Source organism: Ursus maritimus, unplaced genomic scaffold, assembly GCF_017311325.1.
Source record: "Ursus maritimus isolate PB19 unplaced genomic scaffold, ASM1731132v1 scaffold_3, whole genome shotgun sequence".
Taxonomy (NCBI): domain Eukaryota; kingdom Metazoa; phylum Chordata; class Mammalia; order Carnivora; family Ursidae; genus Ursus; species Ursus maritimus.
In genome coordinates, this window is record NW_024425563.1 from 40,470,606 (window position 1) to 40,486,294 (window position 15,689).

Consider the following 15,689-nt stretch of genomic DNA (forward strand, 5'->3'; position numbering starts at 1 on the left):
TCCATATGTGTATCTCCTTTCTCTTCAAATGAAAACTGTGTTTACCAACTGCAGTATTATATTTTATTTATTACGTTTACTCATTCCTTCCTATAATAAACTCAGGATGGTTTAAGAATTACTAAATAAACAGTGGGTATACAAAGAAAGAGGAAATCAAAAACATGGAGATGAATATGAAAACACAGTGGTCCAAAACTTTTGGGACACAGCAAAAACAATTCTAAGAAGGAAGTTTATAGTAATGCAGGCCTACTGCAAACAAAATCGCAAACAACCTCACCTTACACCTAGAGGAACTAGAAAAGAACAAAGCTCATAGAAGGAAGAAAATAATTAGTTAGAAAGAAGGAAGAAAATAATTAGAAAGATCAATGAAACCAGGATCTGGTTTTTTGAAAGACAAAATTGATATACCTTTAGCCAGACTCAAGAAGAGAGGACTTAAATCGGAAATGAAAGAGAAGAAATAATAACCAATACTACAGAAATACAAAGAAAATAGAAACTTTACAATCCTCTAAAACTGAATCAGGAAGAAGAGAATTTGGAACAGACTGATTACTAGTAATGAAATTGAATCAGTAATAAATGAATTTCCAACAGCTAGGAACACATGAGTTAATATGATTCTCAAACTCTTCTTAAAAAAAATAATAGAAGAGGAAGGAAAATTTCCAAATTCATTCTGCAAGGCCAGCATTATCCTGATACTAAAACCAAAGTCACTACAAAAAAAGAAAACTACAGGTCAGTATTTCTGATGAACATTGATGCAGAAATCCTAAAATATTACCCAAACTGAATTCAGTAATACACTAAAAGGATCATTCACCATGATTAGATGGAATTTATTCCTGGGATGCAAGGGTGGTTCAATATTCGCAAATCAATCACAATACATTGAAAGAATAAAAACCATATCATTTCAATAGATGAAGAAAAAAAATTTGAGTACAACATCCATTCATGATCAAAGCTCTTGACAAAGCAGATTTAGAGGGAACATACCTCAACATAATAAAGGCCGCAAATTAAAACCCAACAGTCAACAATGTAAAAACTGAAAGCTTTTCAAAACTCCTAAGTATAGGAATCAGACAAGGATGTCCATTCTTACCATTTTCATTCAACACAGTACTAGAAGTCCTAGCTGCAGCAGACAAGAAATAAAAGGCATGCACATTAGTAAAAAGTAAAACCATCAGTATTTACAGATGATACTATATACAGAAAACCCTAAAGACTCCAACAAAAAACTATTAGAATAAATGAATTCAGTAAAATTACAGGATACAAAATATACAGAAATCTATTGCATTTCTATACAACAACAAAGCAGAAAGAGAAATTAACAATCTCACTTACAATCCTACTAAAAGCATAAAATACCTAGAAATAAATTAACCAAGGAGGTGAAAGACCTATATTCTGAAAACAAGACACTGATGAAAGAAATTGAAGGTGACTCTTAACAAGGGGGAAGATACACTGTGCTCTTGGATTGGAAGAATTTTGTTAAAATGTCCATACTACCCAAAGCAATCTACAGATTCAGTGCAATCCCAAAATACCAGTAGCATTTTTCACAGAATTAGAATAACCAATCCTAAAATTCATACGGAACCACAAACAATGTCAAATAGCAAAGCCATTTTAATAAAGAAGAACCAAGCTAGAAGTATAATAATCCCAGATTTCAAGATACACTACAAAGCTGTAGTAATTGAAACAGTATGGAATTGATACAAAAATAGGTGCATAGATCAATGGAACAGGATAGCCTAGATCATCTAATCTATGACAGAAGCAGAGAATACAGTGGCGAAAAGACATTTCCTCAATAAATGGTGCTGGGAAAACTGTACCACCCTCTTACACCATACACAAAAATAAACTCAAAATGGATTAAACACCAAAAACCTAAAAGGGAACCTACAGTTATCTCTTGGACATATTTATGGATAGGTCTCCTCAGTCAAGGAAGGAAGAAAAAAAAAAAAGTCACTAAACCACACCAGTATCAACAACAAACCTATTTTCTTTACACTTAATGGTATACATACTCAATAAAATAATTTCAGTAATAACTTAAAAATTAAAACTTGGGTACCTGGGTGGCTCAGTCGGTTAAGCGTCTGCCTTCGGTTCACGTCATGGTCTTGGGGTCCTCAGATCGAGCCCCATGTCAGGCTCCCTGCTCATCGGGGAGTCTGCTTCTCCCTCTGCTCTTCCCCCTGCTTGTGTGTGCTTTGATAAAATCTTTTAAAAAATTAAAATATAAATGAATGTGATTTATTTAAAGCCTTTCTACGGAATCAGGAAGTGTGTTGATTTTAAAGCCAGGCATGTTTTGGAATTTAAAGTTGCAGTGTTATAGAACTTAAAGAGTTTCATCCATAAACTCAATGTAAGTACTTATGAAAGATTGGCTTCTTACATAAGTAAATTAAAAAAAATTAAAATATAGAAGTAAATAAAAAAATTTCTTAGAATACTTGCAAAGAGAATTTAATATAAAACAATTTTATTTCTGAAATAGAAATAGGAATTCAATCTATAATTGTGATTTTCCTAATTCAGTGATATGCTATTTATTCATTTAGATTTAGTCAGGACATTTATTTAGGTTTTAGAGTCTCTCACACACATGTATTAAGTTTAGTCGTGTAATTTCTAGACAAACTGAGTATAGGTCCAAGATAGAGTTAAATACTGACCTGATTTTTTTTTATATGGTCATGGTATGAGCAGGCAGATAAATACATTTTTTTTTCCAGTAGGGGTGCAGAGGGAGAGAGAGAATCTCAAGCAGGCTCCACGCCCAGCACGTGAGCCCAATGCAGGGCTCAGTCTCACAATCCTGAGATCATGCCTGAGCTGAAATCAAGAGTCAAATGCTTAACCTACTGAGCCACCCAGATGCCCCAATACATTCTTATTTAATACAGTAAAGGAAAAGAAGCCACTGATTTTTGTTATTTTGCAGGTATTAATCTGAAAAAGAGTCCCCATAAAGTTTCTCTTAAGACTTAGGGAAGAAGTTACTTACATTTAAAAATTAATCCATCTTCCTTTTGCAGGTCTCTTATGAAGATGTGGATCGCTTGAAAGGATTGGCTGTTACTGAAAACATGAGGGTCCCTCATTTCTTGCAGGACCATGACCGATACATGGAACACTTAGAGAAAATTATGGAAGTGAATGAACTGACGGACAGGGAACTGAAAGATCTTATATATTAATCAGCATTCTTGCAGACGTAGCTAAGCTATACCTCTATGTTTATTACCAGTTGGGTGCAGTTAGCACCAGCATATTTATAAAAGAAGAATGTTTACATGAGTTTTCTGAAGAATGATCTGCAGTATTCAGCTGAATTTTTAAAACGTTAAGTACACACCTTAAACTATTTCCTTAACATGTTTCTATAGGCTGCAGGAGAAAATTCCTCCTGTTTTTATCTGAATCTCAACAGAGTCCAGTGAAAATACTACTGGTGAGTGTTTCTGAGGAATCTTGGTCAAAGAGAGTGACAGGCTGCCTCGGCAGTACGCACTGCTCCCTAGTGCTTCTGCCTGCGCACCAGGACCAGCCCTGATCACAGAGACAGAACAACACTGGAGTTCACACTCCCACGATTATATTTTATTTCATAAATAATGGTAATTCTCCTTTAAAAACTAGTTTTGTTATGCTCCCCAAAGCTAGCTGTATCTAAGATTTCTTATTTCTCTTATATGTTAAGTAATGTTAGAGGGAGGGGAAAAGTAGTTTGAAAATTTTTCGTTACTTCTTTATTTTCCACATTGTTTCACCTTATCAGTTTATAGGAACTAAATTAGAGAATTACCTCATTTTGTCCAGTTATTTCTTTATTTGCTGAAACATATTATATCCCTTCAAGATTTTAAGTTTTAGGGTCTTTCCCTCCCCATTCCTTTATATAAATAAGTAAAAGTTCCAGAGAGGTTTGTCTACATAGATTAAAATAGTCGGGGAAGAGAGAAACTACTCACCTTTTTATTAAATGGAGCGACTAGCAAGACATAAATAGACTAATGTAGTTCCTGCAGGCACTGGATATTGACTAGGTAGTGTCTGCCATAAACTTGGCCATGCTCTGAAAAATGGAATTCCTAGACATTGCTGTTGGATAAACTGGCCTTGTCATGTTGGCTCAGTATATTTTATCAAAATCAACCCAGTGACATAGCTTGAATTTCAAAAATAAGAATTCTGTTTTGCTGCATTTCCTCTGCTAAAAGCTTATACAGCTAGCTTTGTATTAATTTATCAATTTCGAACATAGTTGGATATATATATTTGGGATCAAATGGTTCTTCAAACAACTTATTTTAATGAAGAACACTGCTGTAAACACCCCTTTAAAAATTGCTACTGTAATTTTTACCCAAAGCTATCTGAGAGTTTATCTTTACCTCAGTTCAGGCTTAAATATGGTGCTAACACTGGTAGATGTATACTGCAAAGCCTGGTCCACATTCATACTAGGAAATGATTTTAGGAAATCTCATGCAGGCTAGGTTATGTGATTTTTCTCATTCACACATCTAGAAGGGCTTGCCTCAAAGAAGAATGTTGCAGCAAACAGGATATATTCTAACTGGCACCTGGTAGTTCTTGCAAAGCCACACATCTCACCTTTGGTAAGTAGCAGGCCAGGCCCTTTGGAGCATTAAAGGCATCACACCTGTGTCATGATGGCTCGAGTGTGGCCTGTAGATCTCTGTGCAGGGTTGGGGCACATTGTGCCAACGCTGACCAGATACTGGAAAACCACTCCTGTAGCAGTCATCCAGTTTCAGCTTTGGTGTAGCATTTTCTAACTTCATCTTCAAACTTTTCCAAGATGATTGTGAAACAGTGTTTTATTAACTGGAATTGAAATATAGACAGAATGTTTATGTCCTGTGATTTAAGCCCAAATGCTTATAAATTCAACATTTGTAGGCAATAATACTGTTAATCTTATGTTATGGTTTAAATGTAAAGGAAAATCACAGTAGCCTTAATATCCTGTTGGTAGAATTATTTACAGTGATTCTAGTCCCTGAATTTTAAAATGGATATTCTCTGATTTGGAAAAGGAAACACTTTCTTGCCTTACTGCTCTGGTATAAAGACAAAAAACAGTGCTATCCAGACCAAAAAAAAAAAAATCACATTGACTGTCTTAAGATACTTTAAAAGTTAGCAATGAACCAAAATAGTTTCAGATGAGCAGAATACTTAAAGAGCTCCAAGCTTTAAAAGTTGGGATTGAAGATTTAATTAATGTTTATTCGCTTTCCTGAAATAGCATTAAAGTCAGTTTTGTTCCCTTAAAATTGAAGTTTTAATAAATAGAATATTATAGCAACAGTACTTAGAATAATAGTTGAAGTTTGCATTAATTTTAATAGTTATTTGTATAGGCTATTGATTAGGATTATCGTCAATTTGGTCCACTATAATTCCAACATATAGTTGTATCAAATGCAAAGTCTGATAAACTGTTATGTTTTCACATCAGATGGGACTCAAAGTAAGTTGTTTGTAGACGTAAATCCACAGTCTTCATTTCTTTATATTTTCACCTTTGTAAAAATGTTTAAAATTTGTATTTTGTTTTGTATATATCTGGGCATTTTATGTTTAGCTGTAGTAGAAATAAGTAGAACTGAAGTTCTCAAATGAAATATGTGAATATGTATGCATGCAAACTTCTGTCCTTTGAAAATTATATTTTTATTGTGGTATTGCTGTGTTTTTATTGTGTGGTAATTATTGAAAGGTAATTATTAACCATGTTTGTCTTCTAATATCCTTGTTTATAAGGACATACATTTACCACACTCCACCTTTCCCCTCATTAGTTCAGCTTATACTCTCATGGAGAGGGATAATTTCATCTTAATTTACTGCCCTGTTCATTGAGTAAACATCTGTGCAGAACCTCGGAGTAGGACCTGTGCTGAGTCCTCTGATGAAGACAAGAACTGTTCACAGTCCAGTGAGGAAGAGTGGCACAGAATACAGCATGGGTAGTCTCATACCAAAAGATCAGAAACCATAATAAATGGGCATGCTTGTGTGTTTGAAGCAGAGAAAGATCACTTGCTAAAGTGGTTAATGTCCACAATATTTTGTTACCACTCTTTGCAAGGCTTGTGTTTGGAATCTGAGCAGCTTTAGCCCGGGAGAAGGAGTAGAGCACACGTAGAGCTGCTTGGGTCAAGGGCCTGAAGGAGATCTCTTGAGACCTCCAACAGGTACCCAGAGGAGCCAGTGGTTCACCCTTAAACTTATTAGTCTTGGTCGTTGAATTTAAACCTTTACTTGTGAAACCTGGTCATCTGGCTTTGATTTCATCCATTTTTGTTCACTCTGACTCCAGTAGCTAAGTTAATGTCTTGAAACTATTGCTGGGATATGAAATACCAATGTTTGTCAGCTAGTTATGGAAGAGCTTTAAGAATATATCGGATTTTGAGAACAGAGGGGGAGGACCATATGAAGAGGAAGCAAGAGAATGGCCCTCTGCAAGCCAAAGAGAGATCCCTGGAACAGACCCTTCCTTAGACCCTCAGGAGAAACCAAACCTGCCAGTACCTTTATCTTGAACTTCTAACCTTCGAAACTGAAAGGAATTGCACCTAGGGAAAGAGGATAAAGCAGAAAGAGCAGAAATTTGACCACTGAGAGGAGACAACTGAACATTCCACTTCTTCCTGGCCATCCAATTATCCTTACTAAAGACAACCAATTTCAGAAGTGACGTCAGCAACATGGCTGAAAAAGACGACCCTCGTTTGTGCCCCCTCCCAACCTCCCAACAGTAATTTGGCATCCATTCATGGACAAAAATGCTTCTGTGGGAGCTTTAGGATCTAGCAGCATATACCAAGCAACACAGGAAGAATTTTGCCCACCCTTGCATTGGGTAATAAACCTAGAGACCTAGGTCCTGGCTTGAACCCAGCACTGGCCTGTGAACAAGCTTCAACCCCTCTCAGCAGCCATATGCAAATCCCTAGAAAACACTAAATCTTAGGCAGTCACCCATGGACAAGAGTTGCTTTGTATTCAGGTTTTCAGCACACCACTGGAGCATAAAGAAGTAAAAATTAAAAAATAAAAAAATGTTTATATGCATTAAAGAGGAATGGTTTAGCCTCATCACTCCTCCCCCGAGGTGGAACAACTCCAGGCCAAGAGAGGTCTCAGCCTGTGATTTCTCCTGAGGGTTTGGGAGGTGGGGAGAAAGAGTGAGTGAGTGCCTAGCTTCCCCAGTTGTGTAGGCGGCTGCCTAAGAGGCCCATTTTGCTCTGGTCCCATCCAGAGTACTGAATCATCAGCTGTGTGGTTAGGGGGTGTAAAGAAGCTGGGAGAGTAGCAGGACTTTTGGAGGTCACTAAAAGGACACAGAATCTACTAACTGCTTCACAGCCTCCATTAAGAAGCTGGCTCATAAGCCTCTAAGGATACCTTACCCATGGATCTTCCTGACTAGCCCATGGTAACCCTCCCAGTGCTTCAGGCATCACACACAAACACACACACACACCCTGTGGCTGGCTCTCTGTGTGCACTCCCAAAAGCACTGAGAGCATGCTTTGGCAGAGGGCTAGTGAGCATGTGAAAAAAGCCAGCCCAAATTCGTGTGCCAGAGAGGCCACAAACTTGAGCTTTAGCCCTACCCTTGGGAAAGCAAAAGGAAGACTGCCAGCACTGAGCCTTGTCTATTGCAAAATTGAGAAGGCATACAAGCTTAAGAATTCTGCCATAAGAGGTATCAAGAAGCATGGAGCAGGCATATCCATAGACAGTCTGAGAAAGTCACAGATTCTCTACCACAGCTGACTGAAGGTATTTCTTTTTTTAAAGATTTTCATTTATTCATTTTTAGAGAGCATACATGAGTGGTGGGGAGAGGCAGAGGGGGAGAGAGAATTCTTAGACTCCCCACTAAGCATGGAGCCCACATGGGATCATTACCTGAGCTGAAATCAAGAGTCAGATGCTTAACTAACTGAGCAACCCAGGCATCCCTGAAGTTATTTCTTGAAAACAGTAAAGATGAGGAGGTGACTGATGCTTCAAATACTAAGATAATGCAAAACTCTAAAGAATATGAGAAATCAAGGATTTGATTTCTCACCAAAAGATTATGATAATCTAGTAACCAAACCCAAAGACATGGAGATCTGTTTACCTGATAAGGAATTCAAAATATCTGTTTTAAGGAAGCTAAATAAGGTACAAGAATACACAGACAATTCAATGAAATCAAGAAAACTACATGAACAAAAAGAGCAGTTTAATGAAGAGATATCATAAAAAGGACAAAGCATACACTGAAGTCGAAGAACACAATGAATGAAATGAAAAATACAGTAGAACACCACCAAAGGATCAAGCAAAAAAACCCCCCAAAATCCTATGAGTTAGAAGATGGGAATTTTGAAATTATCCAGTCATGGGAGAAGAAAAAAAAAAAGTGATGAAAGCCTATGTAATCTATAGGATACCATCAAAAGAAACAATTTGCAAATTATTGGACTTGCAGAAGGAGAGGACAGGAAAAAGGAGAAAGAAAGTTTATTTTTAAAAATAGGGCTAAAAACTTAAAAAATGGCTGAAAACTTCCCAAATATGAGGAGAAATTTGGATATCCATGCTCCTGAAGTTCATAGGTTACCTAAGAATCTTAAAAGTAGCAAGAGCAGAGAAGCTAGTAACTTAAAAGGGAACCCCATACTGTTGTCAGCAGATTTCTCAGCAGAAACATTACAAGCCAGGAGAGAGTGGGATGGTATATTCAAAGTGCTGAAAGGAAAAAAAAAATAAATGCTGAGAGTCAGCTGAGAAGACGGCTGAATAGGAGGACTTTAAGCTCACCCTGTCCCATGGATACAAATAGATTGCATTCACATCAGTGTGAATAACCCAGAAAATGACCCAAAGACTGGCAGAACAAACTCCACAACTAAAGGCTAGGAAGGGGCCACATCAAAGAAGGTAGGAAGGGCATCAGGGCAGTCTGGGGACGAAACAGACCATGGCCATCCACTGTGGGGAGGGAGCTAGTGGCACGGAGAAGGGCAGAAAAGACTTTTATGCTGGGGAGCCCACAAATGAAGAGGATGAATCTCCATAATATTTGCCTTTGGAAGTCAGAAGGACCAAATTTCAGGAGTTCTTAAAACCGTGACTTAAAGCCTGGATTTTAAAAAATCTTTGGGCTCGGGGCGCCTGGGTGGCACAGCGGTTGAGCGTCTGCCTTCGGCTCAGGGCGTGATCCCGGCGATCTGGGATCGAGCCCCACGTCAGGCTCCTCCGCTATGAGCCTGCTTCTTCCTCTCCCACTCCCCCTGCTTGTGTTCCCTCTCTCACTGGCTGTCTCTATCTCTGTCGAATGGATAAATAAAATCTTTAAAAAAAAAAAAAATCTTTGGGCTCAGCTCTCGGAGATCCCTGAGGGTTTCAGGAAGCTGAGTCCCTGCCCTTAGCTCAACAAACAGCTCATGCAGATACAGCATAGAACCAGTAGTTTGAAATATGTTGAGGGCAGACAGAAGGGAGAGTGATTTGCTCATCTCAGAGCATGGCTGGACAGACGGATCACAGGGAGACTCCTCCAGGGACAAAGGAGCTGGCGGGTGTCCTTTCCCTTCTCCACGTCCCAGCATAAACAATGGGCACCTGCAGGAACCAGTGCAGTGTTGCCACTCATCAGCTAAATTTGCTTACACCAAGCTCCACCACCCCTGCATCAGATCTTCCCTTCCTAGTCTAGCTTGCCTGCGTTCCTGCATTGTAGGTCCCCCAGAACACTTGCACAAACTCTGCCAAGACTACATCTCCAAACCTGTGTCTTGTGGAACCTCAGTCCTGGCGGTGGTGGGACCAGGTCTCATTTTACAAGCAGATCACCACATTAAAATGTTAAATGTTAAAATGTGCCCCACCCCTGCTGGTGACCAAACACTGCCCACAGTAGGCAAAGACAGCCTCTGCAGACAACTGGAAGAAGGAAAAAGAGGCCAAAACTCAATAGCAGAGCACATGCAACACACATAGGAGACACTCCCTCAAGTGCCAGGCCCTGGGGAATAGGGCATTACACTGCAGGGCATTACAGGACCTCTTCTTCATAAGGCTATTATCATTAAGAGCAAGAGAAGTAGATGACTTTTCTAATACATAGAAAGTCAGACAAAATAGGGAGACCAAGAAACATCTCCCAAATGGAAGAACAGAACCAAACCATAGCAAGAGACCAAAGCAAAAGAGATATAAGTAATATGCCTGATAGAGAACTTAATGATCATAAAAACACTCGGGACTGAAGAAAAAAGCAGAGGAAATCAGTGAGACCCTTTTTAAAGACAGAGATTAAAAAAAGAACACAGTAAATGAAATTAAACATACACTGATGGAATAAATAGGATGCTAGATGAAGCAGAGGGAAGAATTAATGACCTGGAAGAGAGAGTAATGGAAAGTAACCAAGCTGAGCAAAGGAGAGGAAAGAAAGAAAACAAAAACAAAGTTCCGGTTCCAAGATGGCGGAGGAGCAGGAGACCTAAAGTTCATCTGGTCCCAGGAATTCAGCTAGAGAGCTACCAAACCATTCTGAATACCTATGAACGCAACTGGAGAACGAAGAAAAGAGTAGCAGAAACCCTATGAACAGAAAAGCGACCACTTTCTACAAGGAGGAGAAAAGATGGCAGAGTAGGGGACCCTTTCTCAGCCGGTCCCCCGAGTCGAGCTGGATAGGTACCAGACCATCCTGAACACCCACGGAATCAGCCTGAGACGCAGGAAGATGCATCTGGATCTCTACAAATGAACATCCCCAGCGCTGAGTATTGAGGTACGAAGCGGGGAGCTGTGAAACCTCGCACAGATATTGGAAGATAAATGGAAGGGGGAGGGAGCCGCCGCATTCGAGCGCTGGGAAGCCGTAGCCACCTGCATGGGGGAGCGGGCGGACTCGCGGACGGCACCCGCGAGAGAGCAGACTGAGACCGTGAGCCGGATCGCGCGCCACCAGACTGAAAACTGGAGCTCCGGAGCGCTCACTGGAACCGGACTAAAACCGGGAGCTCCGGAGCACGTGTGCGCATTCAAACTGAAAACTGGAGCTCCGGAGCGCTCACTGGAACCGGACTGATACCGGGAGCTCGGGAGCGCGCGTGACCTGACTGAAAACCGGCACTCCGGAGTGCGCTTGAACCACACTGAAATAGGGAGCTCAGGAGTGCACGCGGGAACCGGGGCGGCTGGCAGTGTTAGAAGCACAAAGGGCAGAGATGTGCCGGCCCTGGAAGTGGCTGGGACACCGGCTATGGGGTGCACATCCCGGGACGCTGCAGGGTTCTTAGCAGCACCGACAGAAACAGAGTAAAGTGGCCAAGAGAGCTCAGTGGAGAGCAGACTGCGATCTCTCTGTTTTGAGACAGAGGCTATGATACGGCCACTGCTGCTCTCTCAGAAGAGGCACAGCAACCTGCCAGGGAAAGCCACCAGACAACAAAAGCCCGGAAATACCAGCTCACATGGTGCCCATCCCCATCCCCCCCTTGCAGGGGACAGAGGGGCTCTACCCAAACAGGGTTGCCTGAGTATCAGCACGGCAGGCCCCTCCTGCAGAAGGCAGGCTGAAAAATCAAGAAGTCCACATCGCTAAGGTCCCTATAAAACAAGTGCACACTGCCTGGGTCCTGGTCAATAATTTGGGCTCTGGGCATCCCCGCAACCTCTCATCAGAATGACAAGGAGGAGAAATCCCCCCCGGCAAAGAAAAGATAATGAGTCTGTGGCCTCTGCCACAGAACTGATGGATATGGATATAACCAAATTATCAGAAATGGAGTTCAGAGTAACAATGGTCAAGATGATGTGTAGACTTGAAAAAAATATTAATGGAAATATTAACGAGAATATAGAATCTCTAAGGGCGGAAATGAGAGCGAATCTGGCAGAAATTAAAAATGCTATGAATCAAATGCAGTCTAAACTAGACGCTCTGATGGCTGGGGTAAATGAGGCAGAAGAACGAATTAGTGAATTGGAGGATGGGATGGTAGAAGAGAAAGTTAAAACAGAAACTTGGCTCAAAAAAAAAATCCACGCTCAAGAATGTAGGTTACGGGAGATTACTGACTCAATGAAATGTTCCAATGTCAGAATCATTGGCATCCCCCAGGGGGTGGAGAAAGAGAGAGATCTAGAAGAGATATTTGAACAAATTGTAGCTGGGAACTTCCCTAATCTGGCAAAAGAAACAAGCATTCATGTCCAAGAGGCAAAAAGGACCCCTCCCAAGGTCAATGAGAACAGACCTACACCACATCACGTCATAGTGCAATTCACAAATATGAGATCCAAGGATACAGTACTGAAAGTGGCCAGGGGAGAGAAAATCCTTATGTACAGAAGGAAAAATATCAGAATAACGTCAGACCTGTCTACAGAGACCTGGCAGGCTAGGAAGGGTTGGCAGGGTATTTTCAAAGCTCTATCTGAGAAGAACATGCAGGCAAGGATCCTTTATCCAGCAAGGCTGTCATTCAGAACTGATGGAGAGACAAGGACCTTCCAAGGCCAGAAGAAACTGAAGGAATTCGTAACCACCAAACCAGCCCTACATGAGATATTAAGGGTGTTCTATAAAAGTAAAAAGGCCCCAATAGTGATACAGAACAGAAAGTCATAATTTATAGAAACAAAGACTTCACAGGCAACATGACAACATAAAAATCATATCTCTCAATAATCACTCTCAATGTGAATGGCCTAAATGCTCCCATAAAACACCCCAGGGTTGCAGATTGGATAAAAAGACATGATCCATCCATATGCTGTCTATAAGAGACTCATTTTGAACATAAAGATACATCCAGACTGAAAGTGAAGGGATAGAGAACCATTTTTCATGCCAACGGACCTCAAAAGAAAGCTGGGGTAGCAATTCTCATATCAGACAGATTTTAAACTAAAGACTGTTGTTAGAGATGCAGAAGGACACTATATTATTCTTAAAGGATGTATCCAACAAGTGGATATGACAATTATAAATACCTATGCCCCCAACAGGGGAGCAGCTAGATACACAAGCCAACCCTTAACCAGAATAAAGAGACATATAGATAATAATTCGTTAATACTAGGGGACCTCAACGCTCCACTCTCAGCAATAGACAGATATATCACCTAAGCAGAAAATCAACAAAGAAACAAGAGCTTTCAATGACATACTGGACCAGATGGACCTCATAGATATATACAAAACACTACACCCCAGAACAACAGAATACTCATTCTATTCTAATGCCCATGGAACTTTCTCCAGAACAGACCATGTTCTGGGTCACAAAACAGGTCTCAACCGATACCAAAAGACTGAGATTATTCCCTGCATATTCTCAGATCACAGTGCTTTGAAATTGGAACTCAACCACAAGGAAAAATTTGGAAGAAACTCAAACACTTGGAAACTAAGAACCATCCTGCTCAAGAATGACTGGGTAAACCAGGAAATTAAAAATTGGTTTAAACAATTTTTGGAGACCAGTGAAAATGAAAACACATCGATCCAAAACCTATGGGACACTGCAAAGGCAGTCTTAAAGGGATAATACATAGCCATCCAACCCTCACTCAAAAGAATAAAAAAATCTAAAATGCAGTTTTTATATTCTCACCTCAAGAAGCTGGAGCTGGAACAGAAGAACAGGCCTAACCCACGCACGAGGAGGCAGGTGATCAAGGCTAGAACAGAGATCAATGAATTAGACCAGGAGCACAGTAGAGCAGATCAACAGAACTAGAAGCTGGTTCTTTGAAAGAATAAATAAATTGATAAGCCACTGACCAGACTTATTCAAAAGAACAGAGAAAGGACCCAAATTAATAAAATTATGAATGAAAGGGGAGAGATCACAACCAACAACAATGAAATAGGAAGGATCATTAGAAACTTTTATCAACAGCTTTATGCAATAAATTAAACAACCTGGAAGAAATAGATGCCTTCCTGGAAACCTATAAACTATCAAGACTAAAACAGGAAGAAATTGATTTTTTAAACAGACCGATTAATTATGAAGAGATTGAAGCAGTGATCAAAAACCTCCCCAAAAACGAGAGTCCAGGAGCTGACAGATTCCCCAGGGAATTCTACCAAACATTCAAAGAAGAAATAATACCTATTCTCTTGAAGCTGTTTCGAAAAAATAGAAACAGAAGGAAACTACCAAACTCATTCTATGAGGCCAGTATTACCTTGATACCCAAACCAGGCAAAGACCCCATTAAAAAGGAGAATTATAGACTGATTTCCCTGATGAATATGGACGCCAAAATTCTCAACAAGATCCTTGCTAACAGGATCCAACAGTACATTAAAAGGATTATCCATCAAGACCAAGTGGGATTCATCCCTGGGATGCAAGGGTGGTTCAACATTCGCAAATCGATCAGTGTGATAGATCAGATCAATAAGAAAAGAGTCAAGAACCATATGACCCTCTCAATAGATGCAGAAAAAGCATTTGACAAAATACAGCATCCCTTCCTGATTAAAACCCTTCAGAGTGTAGGGATAGAGGGTACATTCCTCAATTTCATAAAAAACATCTATGAAAATCCTACAGTGAATATCGTTCTCAATGGGGAAAAGCTGAAAGCCTTTCCCTTAAGATTAGGACAAGGATGCCCACTCTAGCCATTAGTCTTCAACATAGTACTAGAAGTCCTTGCAACAACAATTAGACAACAAAAAGGGATAAAAGGTATTTATTTTTAAAGATTTTATTTATTTATTTATTTGACAGAGACAGCCAGCGAGAGAGGGAACACAAGCAGGGGGAGTGGGAACAGAAGAAGCAGGCTCCTAGCGGAGGAGCCTGATGTGGGGCTCAATCCCAGAATGCTGGGATCACGCCCTGAGCTGAAGGCAGACGCTCAACGACTGCACCACCCAGGCACCCCGGGATTAAAAGTATTCAAATTGGCAAAGAAGAAGTAAAACTGTCTCTCTTCGCAGATGACATGATACTCTATATGGAAAACCCAAAAGACTCCACCCTCAAACTACTAGAACTTATAGAGGAATTCATTAAGGTGGCGGGATACAAAATCAGTGCTCAGAAATCAGTTGCATTTCTATACACGAACAATGAGACTGAAGAAAGAGAAATTAGGGAATCCATTCCATTTACAATAGCACCAAAAACCATACGCTACCTAGGAATTAACTTAACCAGAGACATAAAGGACCTATATTCTAGAAACTATAAATCACTCTTGAAATACATTGAAGAAGACACAAAAAGATGGAAAAATATTCCATGCTCATGGAACGGAAGAATTAACATCGTTAAAATATCTATGCTACCTAGAGCAATCTACACATTCCATGCTATCCCAATCAAAATACCAATGACATTTTTCAAAGAACTGGAACAAATAGTCCTTAAATTTGTATGGAACCAGAAAAGGCCCCGAATCTCCAAGGAACTGTTGAAAAGGAAAAACAAAGCTGGGGGGCATCACAATGCCGGATTTTGAGCTGTACTACAAAGCTGTGATCACAAAGACAGCATGGTACTGGCACAAAAACAGACACATAGACCAATGGAACAGAATAGAGAACCCAGAAATGGACCCTCGGC

General features: G+C 40.2%; 1 protein-coding gene and 1 long non-coding RNA gene across 2 annotated transcripts in view; one reads left to right on the top strand and one right to left on the bottom strand.

Moving 5' to 3' along the window:
- The window catches only part of KIAA0895 (KIAA0895 ortholog), a 57,969-nt gene extending 52,207 nt beyond the window's left edge, over positions 1 to 5,762 (top strand). The window contains exon 7 of the mRNA XM_040644103.1: positions 3,084 to 5,762. Coding sequence (XP_040500037.1) covers positions 3,084 to 3,245 — 162 coding nt within the window. The 3' untranslated portion in view covers positions 3,246 to 5,762. The remainder of the gene's footprint in view (positions 1 to 3,083) is intronic.
- LOC103658984 overlaps positions 1 to 15,689 on the bottom strand; it is a 41,032-nt gene that overhangs the window by 4,396 nt on the left and 20,947 nt on the right. The window contains exons 3-4 of the long non-coding RNA XR_567372.2: positions 4,666 to 4,899; positions 3,053 to 3,181 (exon numbers count right to left, since the gene is read on the bottom strand). This is a non-coding gene — a long non-coding RNA (uncharacterized LOC103658984). The remainder of the gene's footprint in view (positions 1 to 3,052; positions 3,182 to 4,665; positions 4,900 to 15,689) is intronic.